This window comes from Polyodon spathula, chromosome 2 (assembly GCF_017654505.1).
Source record: "Polyodon spathula isolate WHYD16114869_AA chromosome 2, ASM1765450v1, whole genome shotgun sequence".
Taxonomy (NCBI): domain Eukaryota; kingdom Metazoa; phylum Chordata; class Actinopteri; order Acipenseriformes; family Polyodontidae; genus Polyodon; species Polyodon spathula.
Window position 1 is genome coordinate 14300454 of NC_054535.1, and position 22134 is coordinate 14322587.

Sequence of the window (22134 nt, forward strand, 5' to 3'; positions counted from 1 at the left end):
ATGTGATTCAGCACATCATATTTATTTAAACACAGGACAATAAAATTCCTATTACAGATGGCCAGCTTAGTCTATACCAGTGAAGCATAATATGTGTCATTAATGTATTTTAATATAAAACCTACTTTTTCATCTGGGGGGGGCGTTGGATTCTAGACGTTAATAACAAGTATGTAAAGAGGTCCACTGAAAAACTGTTACTTTTACCTGTTTTGTAACTGGACCAGTTTATCAAACTCGGGTATGTGTGATTTATTTATTTATTTATTTCTTCACAGCGCTTTTTAATTCATTTTTTTACATAAGGGAGTTGCTATAGCAAATTGTAACACCTGGCAGCGTGTCCTGGCGGCAGCGCAACTGTTGCCACTGAAATGTTGTGTAACCTCTGGAATCTGAAGCAGTCACACAGTTAGCATCAGAGCTTTTGTGGTACAGAAAGGAACAAACGTCTCATGTCTGCACATAGCATAGCATGTGCTGGTGATTTGATATCCAAATTAGTAATGTTTAACAAGGATTAATCTAAAAAAAAAAAGTGATGTCTCTGCAAGCCATTCTGGAGAACAGTTTTCTGCCCCAGTGTAAGGAATTGAGCAATGGTCATTGGAACGATATGTTGATTTTGCAGACTGGTCATTCTGAATCGGTGGCCTCTTGGCTGCTAATGATGACCCCACAACCTTTAAGTATTTCTGATTAAGCAATAGAACCATGATTTAAAAGGCATCAGCGACTGGCAGCTGACTGTGTTAGGGAGGCAGGAGTTTTAGCCTTGGTCTCTAGTAAAGATTTCATTGCAGTAATAAACAGGATAACTAGCTTTTTTAGTGAACTCTATAAAAGTTTAGTTGAAGTTGTATATGTTGTACACCAGTTGTTACTGAGCAATTCATCTGTTTATATAGTACTAACCACCTTAGTACTGCACTGTATTACTTTCAAGCTCTTGTTTAGGAACTTACTAAGAAGTGTGTTTATGATTGTTCCAATTTCCATATAAGGTAGTTCTCAATGGGCCAGAAAATCTTGTTTTTAAACAAGAAATTAGCACTCTAAATGCCAGTTAAGGACCTCTGTAATTCTTTCAATTCACTTTCTACAAGTTGCTCTTCGTTGACAAATATCGGGGGGTTCTTTTACATTTTATTTTTCATCATCCATTTGGTTTGTGAATTTCCACATTCATTGTCACTATTTCTGCTTCGAAAATAAGTGTTGGGACGAACACAGGATTTTCATGTTCAGATGTTAGCTCATAATTTAAATATCCATTTGTTTTTCAATAAGTAATAAAAACCATTATATTGCTCTGAACGCAGGCAGAGACAGCATAGCACCTGGGGCAGGGGGCGTGGCCGTGGCCCTGTTTGTGTGCGCCTTTATTTTACAGCAAGAACTTACAATATGTAACATGTTAAGAGAAAAATATCCCACAAGTAAAGAATAAGTTGTGTAAGACTTACTTTTCCTCAGTGAATGAACTACAAAGCAAAGGATGCCAAATAGAAGTTCAAGTTTTGTTTATTCCCGAAATAAATGGTAAATGGTTGACAACACATTTCTTATTTTTTCCTTTTTTGTCATTCCTTGCCATTGCCATTTCTTCACAGTAAACAGTGGCCATTGACAAGTTTTCATAAAGTAATAACATGAGTTTTACTTGTGCCTTTTTGTAGCTGAATAAGCAAACGAAAACTGAAATTTAACTTTAACACTTCAAATAAAACAAACGTGGAAAATGTTGTAAAGTGAAGGGGAAAAAAACACACTGTTTTGTTTCTTGTTTATTACGTTCCACATAACAAAGTCGCTATATAAAAAAATTATTCAAAAAAGCAAAAAACAAAAACACACCTACCTACTGTTTTAAATAGACTGAATAACCCAATCTATCACATAGTAGGCCTATATTTAAATCAGAAAGTATTTATCAAAACCACCTTCTGCTCAACTAGAATACATGTCACAGGTCATGATGTCTTCATAAGAATACAGTTTATATATTTGTCCCGCATAACTAGTAATAATCCCATTCCATTAGCACTTTCATTGTCACTTTGCTATGACTCCCTACTAGAGCATATAAAGGGTGGAGCACTGTATTAGTAACAGTCGCAGAAAAAAGTATTTGAAAAACCACAACAAAATGATTTCTCTAATTTCTAATTGTTCTGTTGAAAGATATACATTAAAGTAGAGATTCAGCTTTATAATAAATCAACATGTCATTGCATAATATGCATAAAATGAAAAATAACATGCAATAAACAATTTCAAAAGCCAATTTCAGACAAAAGTATTTGGGCACCCTTACATTAGTATTTGTGTGCCCACCCTTTTGCTTCCTTTACAGCTTGCAGTCTTTTTTTTTTTGTATTTTTAAACTAGTTCCTGACATCTTTCCAGAGATATTTTTGCCTATTCATTCAGCTTTGAGTTCTGCAATCGACTGGTTTCCTTTTTGCAACAGCAGCCTTCAAATCAATCCACAACGTCTTGATGGGATTCAAGTCTGGGGAGTGAGATGGCCAATCCATAAGTGTAATCTTCCTTTTCTTCCCAGAAATTCCTTTGTAGACTTCGTAGAATTCTTAGGGTCATTATCCTGCTGGAGTACAAACTTCCGTCCAATAAGCATTCTAGCACTGGGTAACAAATGAGAGTGCAACATTTTTTGATATTTTGCAGCATTCATTGATCCTTCACAATATAAAGGTCGCCAGAGCCTGACGGGGAAAAAAAAAAAAAAAGCCCATACCATCACACAACCTCCACCGTGGCATGATGAACTTTTCTTTAAATTCTCCTCTCTTCTTCCAAACATATTGCTTTCTTGGTGAAAAAAAGTTATATTTTGGATTTGTCTGACCATAAAATTTGGTTGAGGAAATCATCAGGCTTCTTAAAGTATTATGTGGAAAACTCCAATCTCTTTCTTTAGTATATTGTTTTTAACAAAGGTTTGCATCTTGGTTTTCGCCCATGGACATTCATCTTGTTAAAATATTGCAGAATTGTTCACTCGTGAATTTCTTGACCATCTTCTCTCAATTTTTTTGTCAAATCTTTTGCAGTAGTGTGAGGATTTTGCCGAGCTGCTTGATCAAATCTTCTTCCAGATTTTGCATAAATCTTTCTTGGTCTTCAACACCTGGAGCTAGTTGCAGTAGTTCCTGCTCTCCTGTGTTTGTCAATAATAGCCCACACAGTGCTTTTTGGTAAACGGAGTCTTTCTGCTATTTTTCTAGTAGTTTTTCTCATTTTTCGTTTAGTTGTATCACTACCATTTTGAGATTGTTGCTGTGCTCTTTAGTTTTAACCATTTTTGTTGCTTTTTTGAATCGCAGATTTCCTATTTATTTTTCAGCACTTGATGATTATTATTTGTTTATTCTATAATTATCAGGTGTTGGTTTCTAATGATAATTGGCAACGAATGGGTTTCATAAGAAACATTGATTGCCCAAACTATGAAACTAGTTTTTGCATGTTGTTTTTAATTTTATGCATGAGGTGTAATAATTAGTTTTGTTATAAAACTGGATGTCTAATTTCTATTTTTCAATAGAACAATTAGAAATGATAGAAATCACTTTATTTGTGTTCTAATTTTATAACTGCCCAAATACTTCTGTCTGCAACTGTACATTCCCCATCTTGACTGTTAGAGCTAATCATATAATGAAAACATAGTTCACCATGTATGTACAGGTAAAAATATAAGTTTAACATGCGGCTGGATGAAGGGACAGTTTCCACCGTATACCCCCAGATTATGACACTGTCAATTGCTTTCACCACAAATCACTTACAAATACTGTAATTGTAAGAACAATTATTTGTGCTTTATTCATTTTTAGGGGTTATGTTTACTGGCATTAATGATTTATTATGCATATCCCTGAAAGAATTGCAGTTCCCTTTACACGTATGTATTTGAAGCCTCCGTTTAACTAAATTTCACAACAAGATTAAAAACGGGACCAAACTTTAACAATATGTTATGGCACCTCAAGAAACAGTAAAATAATGAGACCACATATCAAAGACACTGAAAAAGTTTAAACTAATTAACTAAAAACAGTAAAAATAAATAAAATAAATAAATAAATAAAATGCAGGCTGGCATTTTAGTTATACATTTATCCAGGCCAAGCAATTTATAGAACAAACCATTATCTGGTGGCAAATACAAAACTCAGCAATCAGTTGCAGAGTCCCTCCTGTGGCCAACTGCTGTATTGTTGGCATTGAAGCAAGGAAAGTCAATTTTCTGTAGTATTTCAGGGATGGCCAAACTTCCTGACCCTATGAGCCGCATGCTTTCATATGGCCGCAAGACATATGCTGTAAAACATGACATTTTTGCAAGCAAGACATTTTAGATACCAGCATTGTTTTAAACGTTTTTAAGTGTCGAACATTGTAACAGAATCTTGCTCTTGCTCTGTGCAGGACAGGAGTTGCTATCTCTTTATTGCAGTAAAATACATAAGAACAAAGGAGAACATTGCAGAGCCTTACAGTTCCTGTGTAATTTGTATTGGACTGTAGATCTACAGTGTATTAAACTTTAAATGTTAGACTATGGTGTTTTTCCATTATTTCTGTTATGCATTACGCACCATGTAAAATATATTGTTATGAAGCAAAATACGATAATTGCTCTAATTTCACCAAAAACACCACATAGACACATTTTTGTAAGGATTCTTTTTGATAAGCTCGTCCCTCGAAGACCTGAATGCTCGTTTAAAATATATATATATAGTATGAGTGCTGAGTGTATGAAATACTTTTGAAAGCTTTGTAGATGACAAATGCACTATATTTTAACAGGGAATACAGTGCCTGACTAGACGTAAGATATGTAAATATAATATTAATTTTAAATCTGCAATATAACATGTAAACATGCTTTCTCTAATCTAGCGCCAACACTCCAATTTTATAATAAGATTCATTCACCTGAATAAGGACGTTTGGCACGCAATATTCTGAACTCCAAAAGGTTCACGCCAAATGCTCAGTCTTGCTTTTAAAGAGGCTAGCTTGTTTTTCCTTAAGTCTGGTCCAGGATGGTATTCAGGTTAAACTTCGTGATTTGTTTCATAATGACATTTGAGGTTGCTCACCTTGTACAGACTACAGTGTGAAAGCTTTTTGTTGCAGGTGAGACACAGAGGTTTACCACTGTTTTCAGTGAAAGCAAACTCTCCCTCCCTTCTGGCTTAAAGCCTCATACTTTCGTGTATTACTCTTGGAGGGTTTGCTCAATCTCATTCTCGCCACGAAACGGACGAGCACTTAGTTCAAAATTACGAAATTGGCTTTCAACTGCACATCCGGCTTTTTCTAAGGCAGTGGTCCTCAAAGTCGTGCCCGCGGCAGCTGTGTTTAAATTATGGGTCGTGAACACATTTCTGGCGGGTCGTAGCATGGGAAAATAAAGAAAGCTTTAAACACATTTTCCAATAGTAGAGTCAAATGTCTGCCAAGTTATACGCAGCTGTCCAATCATAAGCAAGCAGAGGTCATTCACAGTAAACTGCATAAAAATTGAAGGCGAGTGAGTAGCCAATGGGAAAGTGAAAGATCTGACAGCTGTCCAATCATTCGTGAGCAGAGGCGTGGTGTTAGTATGCCGGGTAAGCACTGAATTTCTCCATCTGTTATTGAGTAAACTAATAATACATTATAGTATTTAGAATTTAATTTTCTATCTCCTAGTTTTTTTATTTTTATTTCGCTAGACAAGGGGAACACTGTAGTATATTTAGTTACAAAACCACTTTCTCTGAATAATTGTACTGGAGATGAGCGGTCTTTAAAACAGAGTAGTGTTGATAAATTTGTCAAATTGAAACAAAGCGAGACGCTAGCTATCCTCGGTTATTTTAGTTTATTCATGGTTATCTGTGTAAACATGCTGTTAAAAAAATATTTGCATTGCATATTTTATGTAAATTATTTAAAGAATAAGCGCAGCACGCACAATTACAAGCCGAGACTTGACTTTATCAGAGTGAGCCAAGAATGACTCCACTAAAACTCTTAAAGAAATATATATATGTTGCGAGAAGGCTGTATGTAGATAAGAACCTATGCAGTAGTCAGCATGCTGACAAATAGCCAAGTAAGATTAAGTTATGCCTGTGCCCAAATTACTTTGAGGATCACTGGTCTAAGGTCATCAAGTGATGAAATGTCCTTGCAGTCAACATGCAGGCTCAAAGAAAGAGAATAAAGAATAATAAACACAAATGTATACAGAGAACAACAGTAATAAACTTGTGTTTATTTCAAATATTTATTTCCGTTTTTGTTTATTATTCTTTCTTCAATTCATTCGAGCCGCAAGGTGTGCGTCACCCATCATTTCAGATGCAGCTCTCGAGCCACGGTTTGGCCATCTCCTGGTATATTGGATAATTCTTTGTTACGTGAAACTTGACCATGCCTGATATTTTATATACAATTATATATACAATTTAGAAGGTTCTTGGTACCACAATTTTTATTTCTCTGTGTCCTAATAATTTATTACCACAAGTCAGAGGGTGCCTTATTTTGACGTTCTGCCTAAAATGATATTATTGATCATTGGTAATATTCAAAACTGCAGAATTATCATCCTTGTCTTCAGTTAGAAATAGTTTCTCCGCAACATCAGTGTAAAGAAGCTAACTTACTTTCTAACCTCCTGGGCAGATACTGATTTGTCTTGCTTCATCAGAGAACATCGTCTAAAACTGAACTTTTTACCTGCATCAGGGTAATACCTTGACATGAGAATGTTAACTTAATTTAGGTATGCTCTGGATTGGCTCCATATGATCCATTTAAGGTGTACTATCAACCTTTACAACATGTTTTGCGTGAAGCGGGAAGGAGAGTCTTCAGATGGGATGATTTGCATTGTTTCAGTATCTTGCGAGTGCTCCATCAAAACTACAAGTGACCCCTACTTTTAAAAGTGAACAATCATTCATTGCTGTCTTGAATGTATTTGAAGAGGCTTCTATTTTAAATTGTTTATTTTAAAAACTAAAGTTAAGAAATATATCACATACAGTAAAAAAAAAAAAAAAAAAAAAAGAATTAAAGTAAAATATCGTATTTTAGTAAGTAGTTTCTGTCTTAATATAGCTCAACGTCATGATATATTTCAAATGATTTGTTCAAGTTTTGTTTTTTTAAGGGTAATGTTTTTTTTCAACATACAACCTCAAAGATTTACGATGATGTGGGTTTGCAAACAAGTCATGGGCAAGTAATGTATCCGTGTAATACAAAGTTTCAGTGACTTTGCAAGAATAGTGTAACTATACATATTTGCACAACTTAAAAGTAAATACATCAAGCATTTGTCTAATGGATGCACTACCTGTTACACTGCATTTGGGAACCTGGCAGTTTAGTTTGTTTCCAGTAAATGATTGAACACACTGCATAGAGCTGTGAAAGACACCAGCTGCATCAAACATTGAAAATATTTCTGCTAAAGATGGCTCTGTCCACTACAAGAAGGGGACATTTCATGTGTCTGTTGTTATTTTTACATTTATTTATGATTTTATTTTGTTGTACAATTTAGCATTTACTGTTTTTCAGGTAAGCATTTCAATATTTAGGAACACTTGCATAATAACTCTAGAAAAAAATTAACAATTTTGAATGTAACAATGCTATTTTTTCTGCTTTTAGTAAAACTATATTTAATTGTGAAATATCTTGAAAGCATTTTTTTTACTGTGGGGGGGGAAATAAAAATACAACCCTACTGATATGCTTGTAAATTTTAAAAATAAATAAATACATGTATAGTTACAGAACTTGCTACTATTAATCAATACATCTAAGAAAGCTGTGCAACCTTTTTTTTTTTATTGTAAAATGATTTTTCATTCAAGGTTGCCACTTTAGTTGTTGCAGGACTGAATTGTGCAATCTTCTGTTTTTGTTATGCCATGTGATTTACAGATTAACTCTGCTGGCACACCATTGCTAAACAGATTAGCTACCTAACCCAATGTAATAATTGTGAAGGAAGCTAAATTAGCACCTGAACTTAGATGATGTTATTATTATTTGGTTATTTAGCAGACTTAGAGACTAGAGACTAGGACCTGCATCAGCTGCAGAGGCACTTAGAACGTCTCACCTGAAAGACGGAACACAAGGAGGTTAAGTGACTTTCTCGGGGTCACACAGTAAATCAGTGAGTGATTCGGGATTTGAACCGGGAACCTCTTGGTTACAAGCGCTTTTCTTTAACCACTGGACCACACAAGTTGACCACACAATTTACTTTGTCTAGTATTGTCTAGTATTTACAGCAACTGTAAATGTAACTTTTTTTTTTAATTCTGAATAAAAAAGGCCCTAGCATTGCTAATATTTCAAAGCTTGCTCTGAGCATGCATAAACAGAAATGAGAAGACAAGCAGCAGTCTGTTTGGAAGGGGGCGCGTTTACCGAGAAGCAATGACAGGAACATTCCTGGTTACTTCTGAGCTCCTGCGCATGCTATGGAATATGTTAGGTGGCATTCCCCAAAACATCATAACAAATGTAATGAAGTTGAAAAAAAATATTGCACAAAATATGTGCAGCACAGGAGAAATTAAAGGTAAGTACAGAGTTTGTTCTAAATGCTATACTCTAAAAACAAAGAATACAAAATTACCGAATTTTTCCTCCAGAAATCTCAGCTTGCCAGTAACAGTGTGGAGCCTTTTAAAATAAACAGACATAATTCAAATGACCTTTCTCTTACAAGTGCTAGCAAACCTCCCTTTGACGTTTTACAACATTCTAACTAATTAACACTTTACTGGAAACATTACTGGTCAGCTTTGAATAGCATTACTTAGTTTATATTATGAACTTCACAATTTACACAAAACTGTAACACTTTATTTAACACTCTAGAGTGTTTTGAAACAGTCGTGTGTTCTGAGTTTCTTTTCAAGCAGTAACAATGGTTTCATCTGAATACCTTTTAATTAGCAGTCTTAAAGAAAGTCTTTGTACAATTAAACATTTTACTGCACAACATTGTACATTGACTTTTTTTATACACTTTTCATCAAAAGAAAATTAATACAGTCTAAATAACTTGTATTCAATTCCATATTGCATTCATTTCAATACTTTATTTTTACTTTGCCCAACAATAGACCTTTTGAAAAAAACACATACCAGGGTTGTAAATGTGGGCTGTTGAAGATGATCAGGGATGCAAAGAGGATACCAATAATTAAAGTTGACCGAGAGAGTCGCTGAACAAATCTGATAACTGTGAAGGCCTGTTTTTCAAAGTTAACTGAATTTTGTGATTTTACAGAGCCACTAAAGGACTTGGCACAACTAAAAGTGTGTGCCCAGTGTCTGAGTGCCAGGGATGCTCAGGGCAAGATTAATTAAAGTGTGTTTCCTGAGCTATAGGGGGAAGTGTTCATGAAAGCTGTTGGCACAGTGCCACAATCCTCTATCAATTTATCTTTTAACACTCCAATAAAAAAAAATGTATATAGTACTTAAGATGTTGTCTAGCACTGGTCTGACTCCAGTATGTAGTAAACTTGGCTTCCTTGCCAGAATGCCAAATGTATGGGTGCATAGATTGTATTAATTATTGTGTGGGTACAAGGAAGCAACTGGGTTTTTACAGTGAACATTGTGCTTTGGGAGCTGTTTGGATACACACTTTGCAAAAAATAAGCTTATAAAGACTATTGTTAAACAGAACATGGTAAGTAATTTTAAAGTACATTTATTCTGTCTTGGACAGTATATTAATGATCACATGATGGTGTAAATATTTGATTATATATTTATAATTGTATTAGTATCTATATTGATTGCAAAAAATGTAATGATTAATACGGTAGTTTTTTCTATTTACAACTATGTCTTGAAACTATAAAATGTAAAGATGTCAAAGTATTGATTCCCACAGTACAAAATTACCAGGAAGCGTTCAAGATCTGGCACACAATTGTGGAGGCACGCTTGTGAAATGTTTTTGTTGTTAGGGAAATAAGCTATTTCCTCAAGCCTGCAAAGAGATTGGTCAGTCTGTTGACAATTTAAGTGACGCTGTGTTAATCTTTAAACATACAATGTTATCAACAGCAAGGAGGGCGGGGTAACAACAAGCTGTAGGGTCCACTTGGCGTACTACTGCTTTCGTGCGATACGGGTTTTAAGATCAAATAGTTATCAGTGTCACACAGTGTATGTATCCCTACACATACAGCTTTGAATATACTATTCCACTAATTAAGAAAGTGTTTGCACACAGTATTTAGTTTATAACTGTAGTTGATATGGGATAGATGTGTATTATTATTATTATTATTATTATTGTTGCCAACTGATAACATTTGTTATAGAAATACACATTTGGTATGCATTATATTGTAGATCCCATAACAAAATTGCCACTTTAAAGCCCGATGATGTATTTACATTACAACTTGAAAAAAAAATTGTCATCTCGTCAAAGTCTCGAATACAACTGCAGAGTATTAGTTATGTTATTGTTATGTACTGTCTGTAAATTAACTATTTGCACCGAAGTTTTGGCACTATATTCTGCTGGGATTCGGGGCTTGTTTTTAAAAATCTGAATTTATGGTCCTGTAGACTCAAATAACAGCATGTACTAGAATATAATAATAAATAATAATAATAATAATAATAATAATAATAGAGCCAGTGATTAACACTATGTGAAGCACTTATTCTAACGAAGTAGTTTTTACTAAACTACTACGATGCACATTTGAAGTGTGCGTGGTGCTGCTGTTGTAGTAAGAAAAATGACAGCAAATTTAGTAACTAAATAAACTGGTACATTCTCCTTATTTAGACGGTTTGGAGTTAAAGGTAATGTCCTTGTCTCCCTGTTTTCGTTGATGACGGAAGGGATGAAATGATTTCCTGTGTTTAGCGCGGAAGGATCGCGTTGTTGCTGTAGGGATTGTGATGTTGACTCAGTTGCGGTGATTTCCTGTGTCAGCGGAGGGATATTGCTTGTGTCTGTTTCAATGTAAGTCAATGTGAAGCTGCAGATCTGAGAGAACATGGCGACTTCATTGCATGAGGGACCCGCTAACCAGCTCGATCTGCTCATCAGAGCCGGTAACATTTTGCAAACTTTTTTTTTCGGTCTCGTGGGTGCTTGCTTTTGTTTTCTGGGGCTTTTGGAATAGGCTGCTGCAGAGATTCATCAAGTTGTGTTGTAAAGTAATGGAGGGCAAATCAGGAAGTGATCACCTTGGTTAGCAACCTGCATGGCGTTCTGTGCTTTTCCTGTTTCGGGGATTGGGAAAAAAATAAATAATCGGTCTTGTAGATTTGTGGATTTAAGTGCAACTGTGCAACTGGGTTCCACTGAGGAGCATGCACTTCAAGCTGGAGTTTATTTTTGGTGGTTTCTGTGGGTTTCATCACAGGTTGTTCTGAGTTGCTGGGAAACCAGGAAGTGTAAGAGGTTGTTGTCTTTCCTACGTCTTTGCCACGCTGTCTGACTCGGAAGGACGTGGACTTATCTGGATTGTCTTATTTTTAAAAATTATGCATTGAGTTATAAATATATTTAAGTGGAATTCATCGAGTGTTGTTGTTCTCTGCTTTTGATCGTTGCAGTTCAGAACATGTTTAGCCTCCTCCGTATCCGTTATGCACACGAGAGGTGCAAGTTTCTGAATAGTGTTACTTATGCATGCAAAAAATGCGCTTTAGGTTGCAACGTTAAAATAATCTGTCTCCCTCTACTAATTTAGGGGTTATATTTAGTATTTAAGTGCATTTCTATGATCTAAATATATACGTATTATGTCAATAAATGTGCGCGTAAACAACGTAAATATATTTTATGAGCCACACAATAAAAATGCGTCTAATTAAGATATTGTGGATTGATATGCTTTTATTTTGTTTATGCATTTCGACAATTTCAGTCCTCATTTGAGGGCTTTTTTTTGGGGGGGGAGTGGGGGGGGGGTAGAATTAGTTGAGGCGGAAGTGCTGGGATGCGTGCATATGGTGTGTCTGTGTTGAGTGACAGTGTCACCTGACCAATGGGCTCCCAGAGATGTTCGAAATTGGAGCAGTGACCTGTAGCATAACGATGATTGTAAGGCGTGTACTAGTGTATTAGCCAATGCTAGCCGGGGCGGGGAGTGAGTGACAGGCTGCTTTGAGAGTGTCTGTGGAGCGAACTGGAGGGAAAGGGTCTAGTCTGTAAACACGGAAGTGCGCACTACTTTATTTACATACCGTCCCTGTGCACAGTCTGTAATCTATTCCGTTACTTGAGTGCTTTCTCATTTGGGAGTAGTTTTCTATATGCAGTTAGGTGTTTAATTTGTACTGTTTTTTTTTTTTTTTTTTTTTTTTTTTTTTTTTTTTAATATAAAGTGTTTATGAAAGATCATGCAATGCGTTGTCAGGGCAGTGTTCATATTTATAGTGATTTGTCTGCCGTCGTTACTCCTTATCCATATTCATTTATACTTTATAAAAAAAATGCATATATTTATGTATACATGTGTGTTCTATGTCATTGTATTTTATAAGATATTTCTTCTACAGTGGATGTTTTATATTGATACGAGCGTTCTGCAACCTTTCCGCGCAGCTGGATACATGCAGCGTCGCATTGCACTTCTAAGATGTATTGCATAAACCCCTTTTTAGAAATGAGAGATTAAAGCGCGCTGTAAATATTGTCTGAGAGTCCTGGAAGCCCCATAAATGCCATACCTACGGTATCTGTATGCATGTGTTGTCTCCACGTTTACTGTAAATGTATGTTTATTCATAATTTCTTTTAGTTGTGTTTCCTTTATTTTTTTTTACTAAGCATTTGGAAAATGCAAGAACACTTCTCATACTGTCCAAGTGTATGGTAATCTTTTTAAATTTGTTTTAATGAAGATTACTAATTGAAATAAACAAGCAGCAATTAAATACCTGTTTCTCTTTTCCCTAGAACAGATTGTATATAATATTGCCTGTAGCTGTGCTGCCCATTGTTTAGTTGCTGTTACTATGACTCATGTCATTTCTTTTGCACATATAATTAAACGGTGAGTCTCTATATGCAATATGTTTATACAAACAAAGATTATAATAGCATCACCAGGATTGAAGATTGATATCCATAGTTTTATTTTTGTAGTTATGAGGCAGAGAACAACTCAGTCTGCTGCAGGCACTATTATTAATAGCTCTGTGTTCAATTTCAAGTAGTCCATTTTTGTAGTCTTTAGTATTATAATAGAAAGCTCTTTTAAAGATTAAGAACATTTGGAAGTTATTAATGGCAGCTATGTGCTGTGATTTACAGGGCTGCTTACTTTTTATATATTCTTTTTAGATCATGTATCTGCTTTCCTATTTTTCCTTACGTGGCATGTATATTGTCTTACAGTGCATGGCACCCCAGAGAGATGCAGATAACCATTGCTGTCTGGCACAAGGGATGCAATACAAATACTTAAGCCTTTTTCCCCAGTTTGATTACCCCATGGTTCAGTATCTAATCCCAGTGATGATACAAAAGAAATTGATATTTACTTTAGTAAACATTTTTTTTGTGAAAAATATTTGCTTTACCCTTATGTTGAATTTTGAAAGGCAAGTGACCCAGCTATTAACACAGCCCTGCTTGACATACATCAAAGATCCAAGTCAAGACTTCCATTGTACAAAAGTGCCTGAGCCAGTAAGAATTGCATTGCAAAGACTGCGTAGGATGTGCACTGTAACAAGGAACCTTCACTTCCAAGCACAGAGGTGGTTGTTTCTATTTTAATGGTATTGGAATAATTAAATAGCAAATGTTTGGAAAATTGAGTCAGAATATTTTGAAACTGAAAAGTAAAATCAAGGTGTGTGTGTGTGTGTGTGTATGTGTGTATGTATATATATATATATATATATATATATATATATATATATATATATATATATATATATATATATATCTTTGTTTTCCACTTGATTTTGTTGGCTAGATGCATCAGTTTTTGTATTCATTCATTTTTTTATTTAATGCAGTTTATACCCATAAAAATGAGTTAAAACAGCCAGTGCAAATGTGTAAAAATTTACCCCTCATTTTTTATTTAATAAAAATCCTGGCTAGCCATATGAGAAATAAATCCTATATTGTAAATAAACGCACTAAGTAGGTTTAATTAGCCGTTATATTAAACTCCTATTGATGTGCCTGAAAAAAAAATCAACTACTGTTGCTTCTTCCAAGGGCAGGTCCTCTAAAAAGTGCAATAGAACTGAGCCGGGTGAGATCCTCTTTAGCTCTGTGACGTTGGAGGCATAATAATCAGGGTCACCTAAAGATAGCCACACTCAGACATCTGCTCTTTCCTGCGCAGCTTTAGTGAGGAACAGATCACCAAACATGGCCAGAGCAGCTAGTAAAATTGTGGACGAAGTGCAGCAGGTGGCTCAGTGTCACAGAGGTTAGAAAGACACTGGCCTTGTTGCGTTAATAGAGTAAGGAAAACGCAGTACCTGGAGGCAGTACTTTGTCTCTTTTTATCTTTACATTTTTTAGTCCTGAAATTTAATATTATAAGAGAGCTGCTCACCTTAAAATAATTGGTACTGCCCTAGGTTTGCACTGATTTGCCTTAAAATCTGCTAATTGTCAATAATGTATTCCCCTAACTCATTTGATTTATAATAATAGTGATGGCAGTTATATCTTTTTAATAGGCATTAACAATGTAATCCCTAATTTAAAATATGCAACAATTGAATCCCTGTGGAGAGAAAGGTGATCCAGAAGTGTTTTGAGGTTGTTGAATATGGTTGATTTATAACAGTCTTGCAAGACACTTGGCATGCAGGGGATGTAGTGTTTTCTTTGGAAACTACATGCTTACAGTATTCTCTATGTATGGTGCTGTCTCCTTCTCTTTTTTTTTTTTTTTTGTTTAATTGTGCTTCAAGCAAAACACACTAGAGGAGCCATCCAACTGTAACCTTGCAGGATAAACTGTGTACAAATTAAACTACTGTTTGATTTAGAATAATTTGTTTAATATGGTTGACGTTGGCTTAATGTCGTTGATTTAAACTAAGGTATTCTTGTAACAAGATGTGAAGCATGTTTTTATTTTCTTTAAGTCTTGTGTGATGTACCTTATTCTGTTATTACTACTTAATTTCTTCAAAATTGTACAGCATTTAAGAAATGCTGTGAAAAGGCAGGGTGTGAGCATACATATGTATGAACAAACCAGTTAGTATAACACGTTGCATGAATCTTTTAAAGATTAGATAGTATAACCGTATGGATGGCATATCAGATGCTTAGATGAGAGATATGGTTACATTCTTGTAGAACTTAGGGATAAAACAAAATACATTTCGACAAGGAATTTCATTACAGTAGTTCCATTACTTAGTTGAACACAAGGTGGTTTCAATAAATACTTTTTGATTTAAATATAGGCCTACTATGTAACAGTTTGGAATATTCAATCTATTTAAAACAGTATGTAGGAGTTTATTTTTAAAATTATTTTATATATAATTTAGTGGAATAAACCGCTACCGAATAAGATCATTTTGCACCCTACTTTCCAGGCAGTTAGCAAGTCCTCACTAATGCCTTAAGTTAACTTCTAACCCTGTATTGTACTAATTATTTTAGTAAATTTGAATAAACAAACACAGCAAATGATTTGCTCTCTTAAAAACAATTCAAAATAAATCTGTTTGGGAAAAGTTAGTCACACTGATTTGATTTTGTCCTTATGGAATTGCACCACTGCTTTGATCATGCCCCTAAGCAAATACGTGCACATTTATTATTATTATTATATTATTATTATTATTATTATTATTATTATTATTATTATTTATTTTTAGCAGACACCCTTACCCAGGGTGACTTACAGTTGTAAACAAAAAAAAAAAATACATATTAAGAATTGCAGTACAATAAGACCAAGATACAAATACAATGACATCAGTCCTAAAACACAGTACGATTTGGTATTGGGGCAGTTCAAGAGCAGATAACAGTGTTGATAGTAACAACAGGGTTTGATAAGAGTGCAAGTGAAATACAAAATACTACAGATTGGGTTAAGTGCAGGATTAAATACAGTAAAATAGGGAAAGTTAAAGTGCATTAAAGGCACAGTGCTGTATAGTCCAGAAGGGAAGAGTTGAGTTTTACAGGTGTTGTCTGGAGAGGTGTGTCCTGGAGACGGCAGAAGGTGGTCGGGGACTGGGCAGTCCTGACACCCATAGGAAGGTCGTTCCACTACTGCGGGGTGAGGGTGGAGAAGGAAGCAGGGGAGCATAGAGGAGGTACAGCCAGTCTTCTAGTCCAAGCGGTCGGTGGGGGATGTAGGGAGAGTCTGGAGGTAGATGGGTGCAGTCTTTTCAAGGCATCGGTAGGCGAGTACAAGAGTCTTGAACTGGATGTGAGCGGTGATCAGGAACCAGTGGAGTTAGCGGAACAGTGTAGCGTGGGAAAAGCGAGGCAGAGAGAACACCAGGTGAGCAGTGAAGTTCTGGGTGAGCTGGAGTGGACGGGTGGCGGACGCAGGGAGGCCGACCAGGAGGGAGTTGCAGTAGTCTAGGTGGGAGAGTACCAGGGCATGGACAAGGAGTTACGTGGAGTAGTTGGTGAGGAAGAAATGGCAGGTGCATGCTAGTGGAGATGTGCTGGGAATAGGAGAGGCAGGGGTCCAGGGTTACTCCAATGTTTTTGGCTGAGGAGGAGGGAGAGAACGTGGAAGATTCCAGAGGAATGGGGATAGAGATAAAAGGAGGGGGAAGATGAGGAGAGGAAGAAAGAGGTCAGATTTCGAGAGGTTGAGTTTGAGGTGATGCGAGTGCATCCAGGAGGAGATAGCAGATGGACAGGTAGAGGTGGGGTCAGATAGATGGGAGAAGGAAGTAGAGGAAGATCTGAGCATCGTCAGCAGAGAAATGATATGAGAAACCATAGGATGCGATGAGGGGGCCCAGGGAGCAGGTGTAGAGCGAGAATAGGAGAGGACCTAAGGCTGATCCTTGGGGGGACTCCTGTTGAGAGAGGGTGAGGTGTGGAGGTTGAGCAGCGCTAGGTTACTTGGTAGGTGCGGTCGGAGAGGTAGGAGGAGAAGTGCAAACTATATACAGTCAGTTTTCTTCAATGTGCACAATTTATTTACAGGCTGTTTGCAGGGAATACAAGCCTGTCATCCTGCTCTGGATCTAAGGCACCGTGCTTTTTGTTTACATCGAATACACAGAGGGCATGTACTTACAAAGCATTTTCAAAACTGATTCACTGGTAGTCAGGATGGGACCAGCAAATCAGATGCTAGTTAATACTTAAGCAGGAAAAGAAGAACACTGCTTGTCTTTGGCAGTAATAATATAAATAGCAAGCAGGACATTAAGTGCAGTTTCGTTGATAAACTTAAATAATGTTATTAACTATGCGTGTTACAAAAATGTAATTATTTAATCGATTATCCACTATTTATGTCGATGTATGTAATGAGGAACGGAATCAATTCAAATCAATTTTCGATTTAATCGAAGCAGCCACAGACGGTCACGTGAAATGGGCACAACTCGGTATAGGTTCAGTCCTTCATTCCACTCCGATCCAAGCATTCCCAGGTCCATGTTTTCCAGTTCTCCACAGCGGGAACTGAGCTCGCTAACATTCTGAAGCTTGAAGCTCACACAATGCAGCTGCATTACTGCATGATTTTAAAAAATAAATAAAAATAATAGTAATCCTTTGTGGGGCTGCCTGTGTCAGACTGACAGACGGGGATGCGGGAACCTACGTCCCCATTAGCCTTGGTTGTATGTGAAATATCATGCAGGCATGTTGAATGTGGACATCAGTGACTTGTTGTCATTTTGCTGTAATTGAAGTTATCCTTGTGGTTGAGAAATTGTAACATGTAAGCCTGTTGCATAATTTGTTATGACTGAAAACAAAAGCTATGTATTATGTAACATCTTTAATCTCTCTTTCAGTGGAAGCATCAGTGCATGGCAGTAATGTCCACTGCTCGGACAAAACCATTGAGGCAGCTGAAGCCTTGCTCCATATGGACTCTCCAACCAGCCTGAGAGGTGACCGGAGTCCTGGTAAGAGCTGTTACATTAGCTGATGTTCAGATGTTAGCTGGGGATTGCAAAACATTTGCATTGGTTTGTGCTCTAGTTTGTTTCCTATTTACAGGGTTAAGGTCAAGACTCACTTTTGGGGCACTAAGGAGCAACTTTCTTACAAATGTGAATCCAGTGCAGTTAAAAGCAAAAATAAGGGTCCCAAGGTTGAATTGCATAACCACATATTTTGACAGAAGTTGTTATTTTTCCATAGCTGTAAAGAGCTTTGACAAATAGGGGCATATGAGGGCATTTTGCATAATTCTTTTATGAAAAATCAGTGTTCAAAAAATAAATGCTTTACCTTGATTAGACTTCTGCTATATTTTTTACAAAAAAGGCTTTGATTAAATATGCTTTCAGTTATTTCGTGTTATTACCAATTTAGACTTTATACAAAATTAAGTAATGCTGCTAAACTGACAAAGAACCAAATGCAAAAAGTATTGAAAGAAAATAAAATGTTAATGATGTCCTGTACCATTGTGAAACTGGAATAAGCAGTAAACTGGGCAAAGCTGGAAAACAAGCAACAGAGATGATTGATAGTAATTTGAGGAAGACCATGCTTATTAAACACCTGGATTCCATGGGGAGTTGTAGCCTACCACTTGGTCTTAGTGCAAATGTGTAGAAGATTCTTTAAATTAAATTAGAGGCTTCTGTGAGCAGGTCAGTTTACTGTGCATGTATTGAAATTAGTTTCCTTTGTCTAATTATGTTTTTGCTGCAGTCTATTGTGGTCTTGATTTGGATTCAAATGTAACGGCCTTATCCATAGAATCATATGTATGAGTGTAACATGCTATAACAAACCAGCATACTAAATTGTTGTTTTTGGGGTCTGGCGGTGGGTTTTAAAAAGTTTTTATCTGACATGAATTTAGATGACATTATTAAATTGGTCGTGTTCCCTAATCAGAAACAATTTTCAAAAGCTGCCAAACATCTCGGTAGCTTTGAAGCCAAGATGTTGATTAACTCATTTAAATTGTAAACACCATCCTGAGCAGCAGTTGTACTCTGATGTGATTTGCCGCTTGTCACCGACTGCAGCAACAATTATGATGTCTGGTTGTATAATTCACTAGTACAGCGTTAATAAACCAAGATGAAAAGAGAAAGTAAAAACATGCTTTGAGTTTTATTATTTGTTCTCTCAATTGATGTGATGATGATGATTATTATTATTATTATTATTATTATTATTATTATTATTATTATTTCTCTCCCCTACTTTCTCAAGTTTCTTTGAGTCTGCTTGTTCACTGCAAGGGCATTTGGTCACTTAATGACTTTCGACAGCGCGTGCGGCGCATGCATATTTTGATCACCTTGAGTGAAAGCAGTTGAAAGTGAATTTCATAATTTTGAATTGTTTTGCTGGAGACAATGGCATTGAGCAAACCAACCATGAGTAGTAAATGAAAGTATGAGGCTTTAAGCCAGAGTTTGCTTTCACTGAAAAAAGTGGTAAACCTGTCTCATCTGCAACAAATCGCTTACACACTGTACAAGACGAGCAACCTCAAACGTCATTGAAACAAATCATAACAAATTTATCAATTTCCTCCTGGATTGGACTTGAGGAGAAAGCATGAGTCAGCAGAAGCTCCTTTTGGCGTTCAGTAAAGAAGCTGATGTAGTGACTCGCAAGTTTTCGTTTGGAGTGGGTAGGGCTCCTCTTTTTTGGTTTTTATTTTTAGTCCCGTGATGTCCCTTTAAAGTTATATATAACTAGTGCAATCATTTTCAGTGTATTTATCCTACAAGAATGTAACCGTATCTGTCATAGAAACATTTGATATATGCTATCAGTACGGTTAACCAGTAATCATGTTTCATCAGTGCAAATTAAGTGGTACAGTTGTTGACTTGGTTTTTGGTAGCTAACAAATCATACACACCTATAAAGCAGAAAAAAAAGTGTACCACATTATCGTTGAGTCCTGCATTGTATGACCTTATAAATTTTACATATAAGGTTACAACCACAACCAAGCTGTTTTGAAAAGGAAAGCTAATTCCAGCATGGTACCGCACATTTAAAAGATTCATGCAACGTGTTCTGCTGACTGGTTTGTTCATAAATGTGTGCTCGCACCCTGCCTTTTTACTGCATTTTTAAGTGCGGTACAATTTTGAAGAATTTAACTAAGAAGTATTAAACAATAAAGGATATCAACCAGCAAGGTTTAAAAAAACAAACAAAAAAAATGGTTAGTTTTATTAAACAGTGACCTTAGTTAGCTTTGTGTGCAAATTTATAGTTTGATGCAATATACAATTATTTTTTCATGATGCAATATTAAGTGAAATATAAAAGAGAAATAAAGCAGAGTAAGTAGTTTTTTTCATTGTACAACACCCCCCTTTTCACATTTTATTTTATTTAAAAGCTAATGTTATTACTTTATGAAAACGTGTCTATGGCCACTTTGTTTATTGCGAAGACATAACAATGACATAACAAAAAAATGTGTTGTCTGCATTTTTTTTTTTATTTGAACCACTCACATGATTTAACTACTGTATTGCTTTCTTTGTTTTGTAGTTAATTCACGAGGGTAAAGTAGGGTCTTCTGGGATATTTTTCAACTTTAATACTGTGTTGCATATACTGGCTTTAACATTTTGAACATGAATAAATGTCTAAATCTTGAACGAATATCGAAACATGAAAATTCCATGGTCGTCCCAGCACTAGTTTTAATACTGATTTGTAACATACTACTCAGCTGTTACATGAGCACAGTGAAACTATTGTCAGTGCAAAAACAAAAGCAGTATTTCCCTAACATGCCCTGCTGTCTGCTGTGTGTTTCTCCAGTGGAGGTGTTTGTACCCCCATGTGTAACGACCCCGGAGTTCATCCATGCAGCCATGAGGCCCGATGTGATCACAGAGACGGAGGTGGAGGTATCCACCGAGGAGGCTGAGCCCATGGAGATCTGCACTGTAATAGAAGCCCCTGAAATGGAGCCTGTTATTAAAAAGAAAAAAGGTAAAGCCTTTTGTAGCAGTACAGCATTGCTATTCAGTGTGTTTGTGAGTTCACTGTTTGATGTGTAATGACCAAGGTTTTGAGTTCAGTCCCTCGAAAAAATGGACCTATAGAAAAATTGCAATTTACTGTGTGCTAAATAACTAAATACAGTGATGCATTAAACATGACTGTGTTTTTTTTTTTTTTTTTTTTTTTAAAAAGCTGGCCGTAAACCAAAGACACAGCAGACAGCTGTGTCTAATGGTTCTCCAGATCTGGGTATAAAGAAGAAGCCCAGAGAAGGCAAAGGTGAGTTTAGCGATGTCTTTTAATGTATCCACATTTTATTTTTTTGGCGACAGTCTAGCAGAAGGGATATACTTTTCCATGATACTGATGGATCAAATTTTGTGTTTACTATGGATGGGTCAGTGTAGTCGAATTGCACGCAAATAAAAAACTATTCAAATAGCATATTACATATTCGAGTACATGAAAATAAGCTTTATATATTAGCTACTATTTATATATAAATGCTGACTCTTGACAAGTTAATTCAGTTTTAAACCCGAAGTCTTTACACAGGCTCCCTGTGCAATATAGAATTGATTTTAAGATTTTGCTGTTAACTTTTACAAGGCCCTGAATGGATTAGCACCTAGTTATTTGCAGGAGTTACTGACCCAGTATCTTCCAAACTGCACTCTGAGATCACAGGATGCGGGGCTGCTGGTTATTCCTAGGGTCAACAAAAGCAACACATGAGGTAGGGTTTTTTCTTGTATAGCACCTAAATTATGGAGTGCTCTGCCTTCGTTTGTTAGGGAAGCTGGGACGTTTGCAGTTTAAGTCAAGACTAAAAACGCACTTTTTATAAAATGGCTTTCTTAGTGGGTTCTAATGCAACTTTAAAATCGCTGCTTTTGTATTGTGTATACTGTTATTTAAATGATATGTGAAATGTC

The 22134-nt window shown here is 36.1% G+C and overlaps 1 protein-coding gene across 4 annotated transcripts in view; it reads left to right on the forward strand.

The window, feature by feature from the left end:
• The window catches only part of LOC121330583 (ETS-related transcription factor Elf-2-like), a 63925-nt gene that overhangs the window by 33197 nt on the left and 8594 nt on the right, over positions 1–22134 (forward strand). For 2 of the 4 annotated variants that reach the window (XM_041277205.1, XM_041277214.1), the window contains exons 4-6: positions 18046–18159; positions 21014–21187; positions 21392–21478. In XM_041277205.1, the coding sequence (XP_041133139.1) occupies positions 18046–18159; positions 21014–21187; positions 21392–21478 (375 nt within the window). Of the gene's footprint in view, positions 1–11046; positions 11155–13746; positions 13816–18045; positions 18160–21013; positions 21188–21391; positions 21479–22134 lie in introns of those variants that run through there. The other 2 variants (XM_041277222.1, XM_041277230.1) reach the window with 2 other exon arrangements.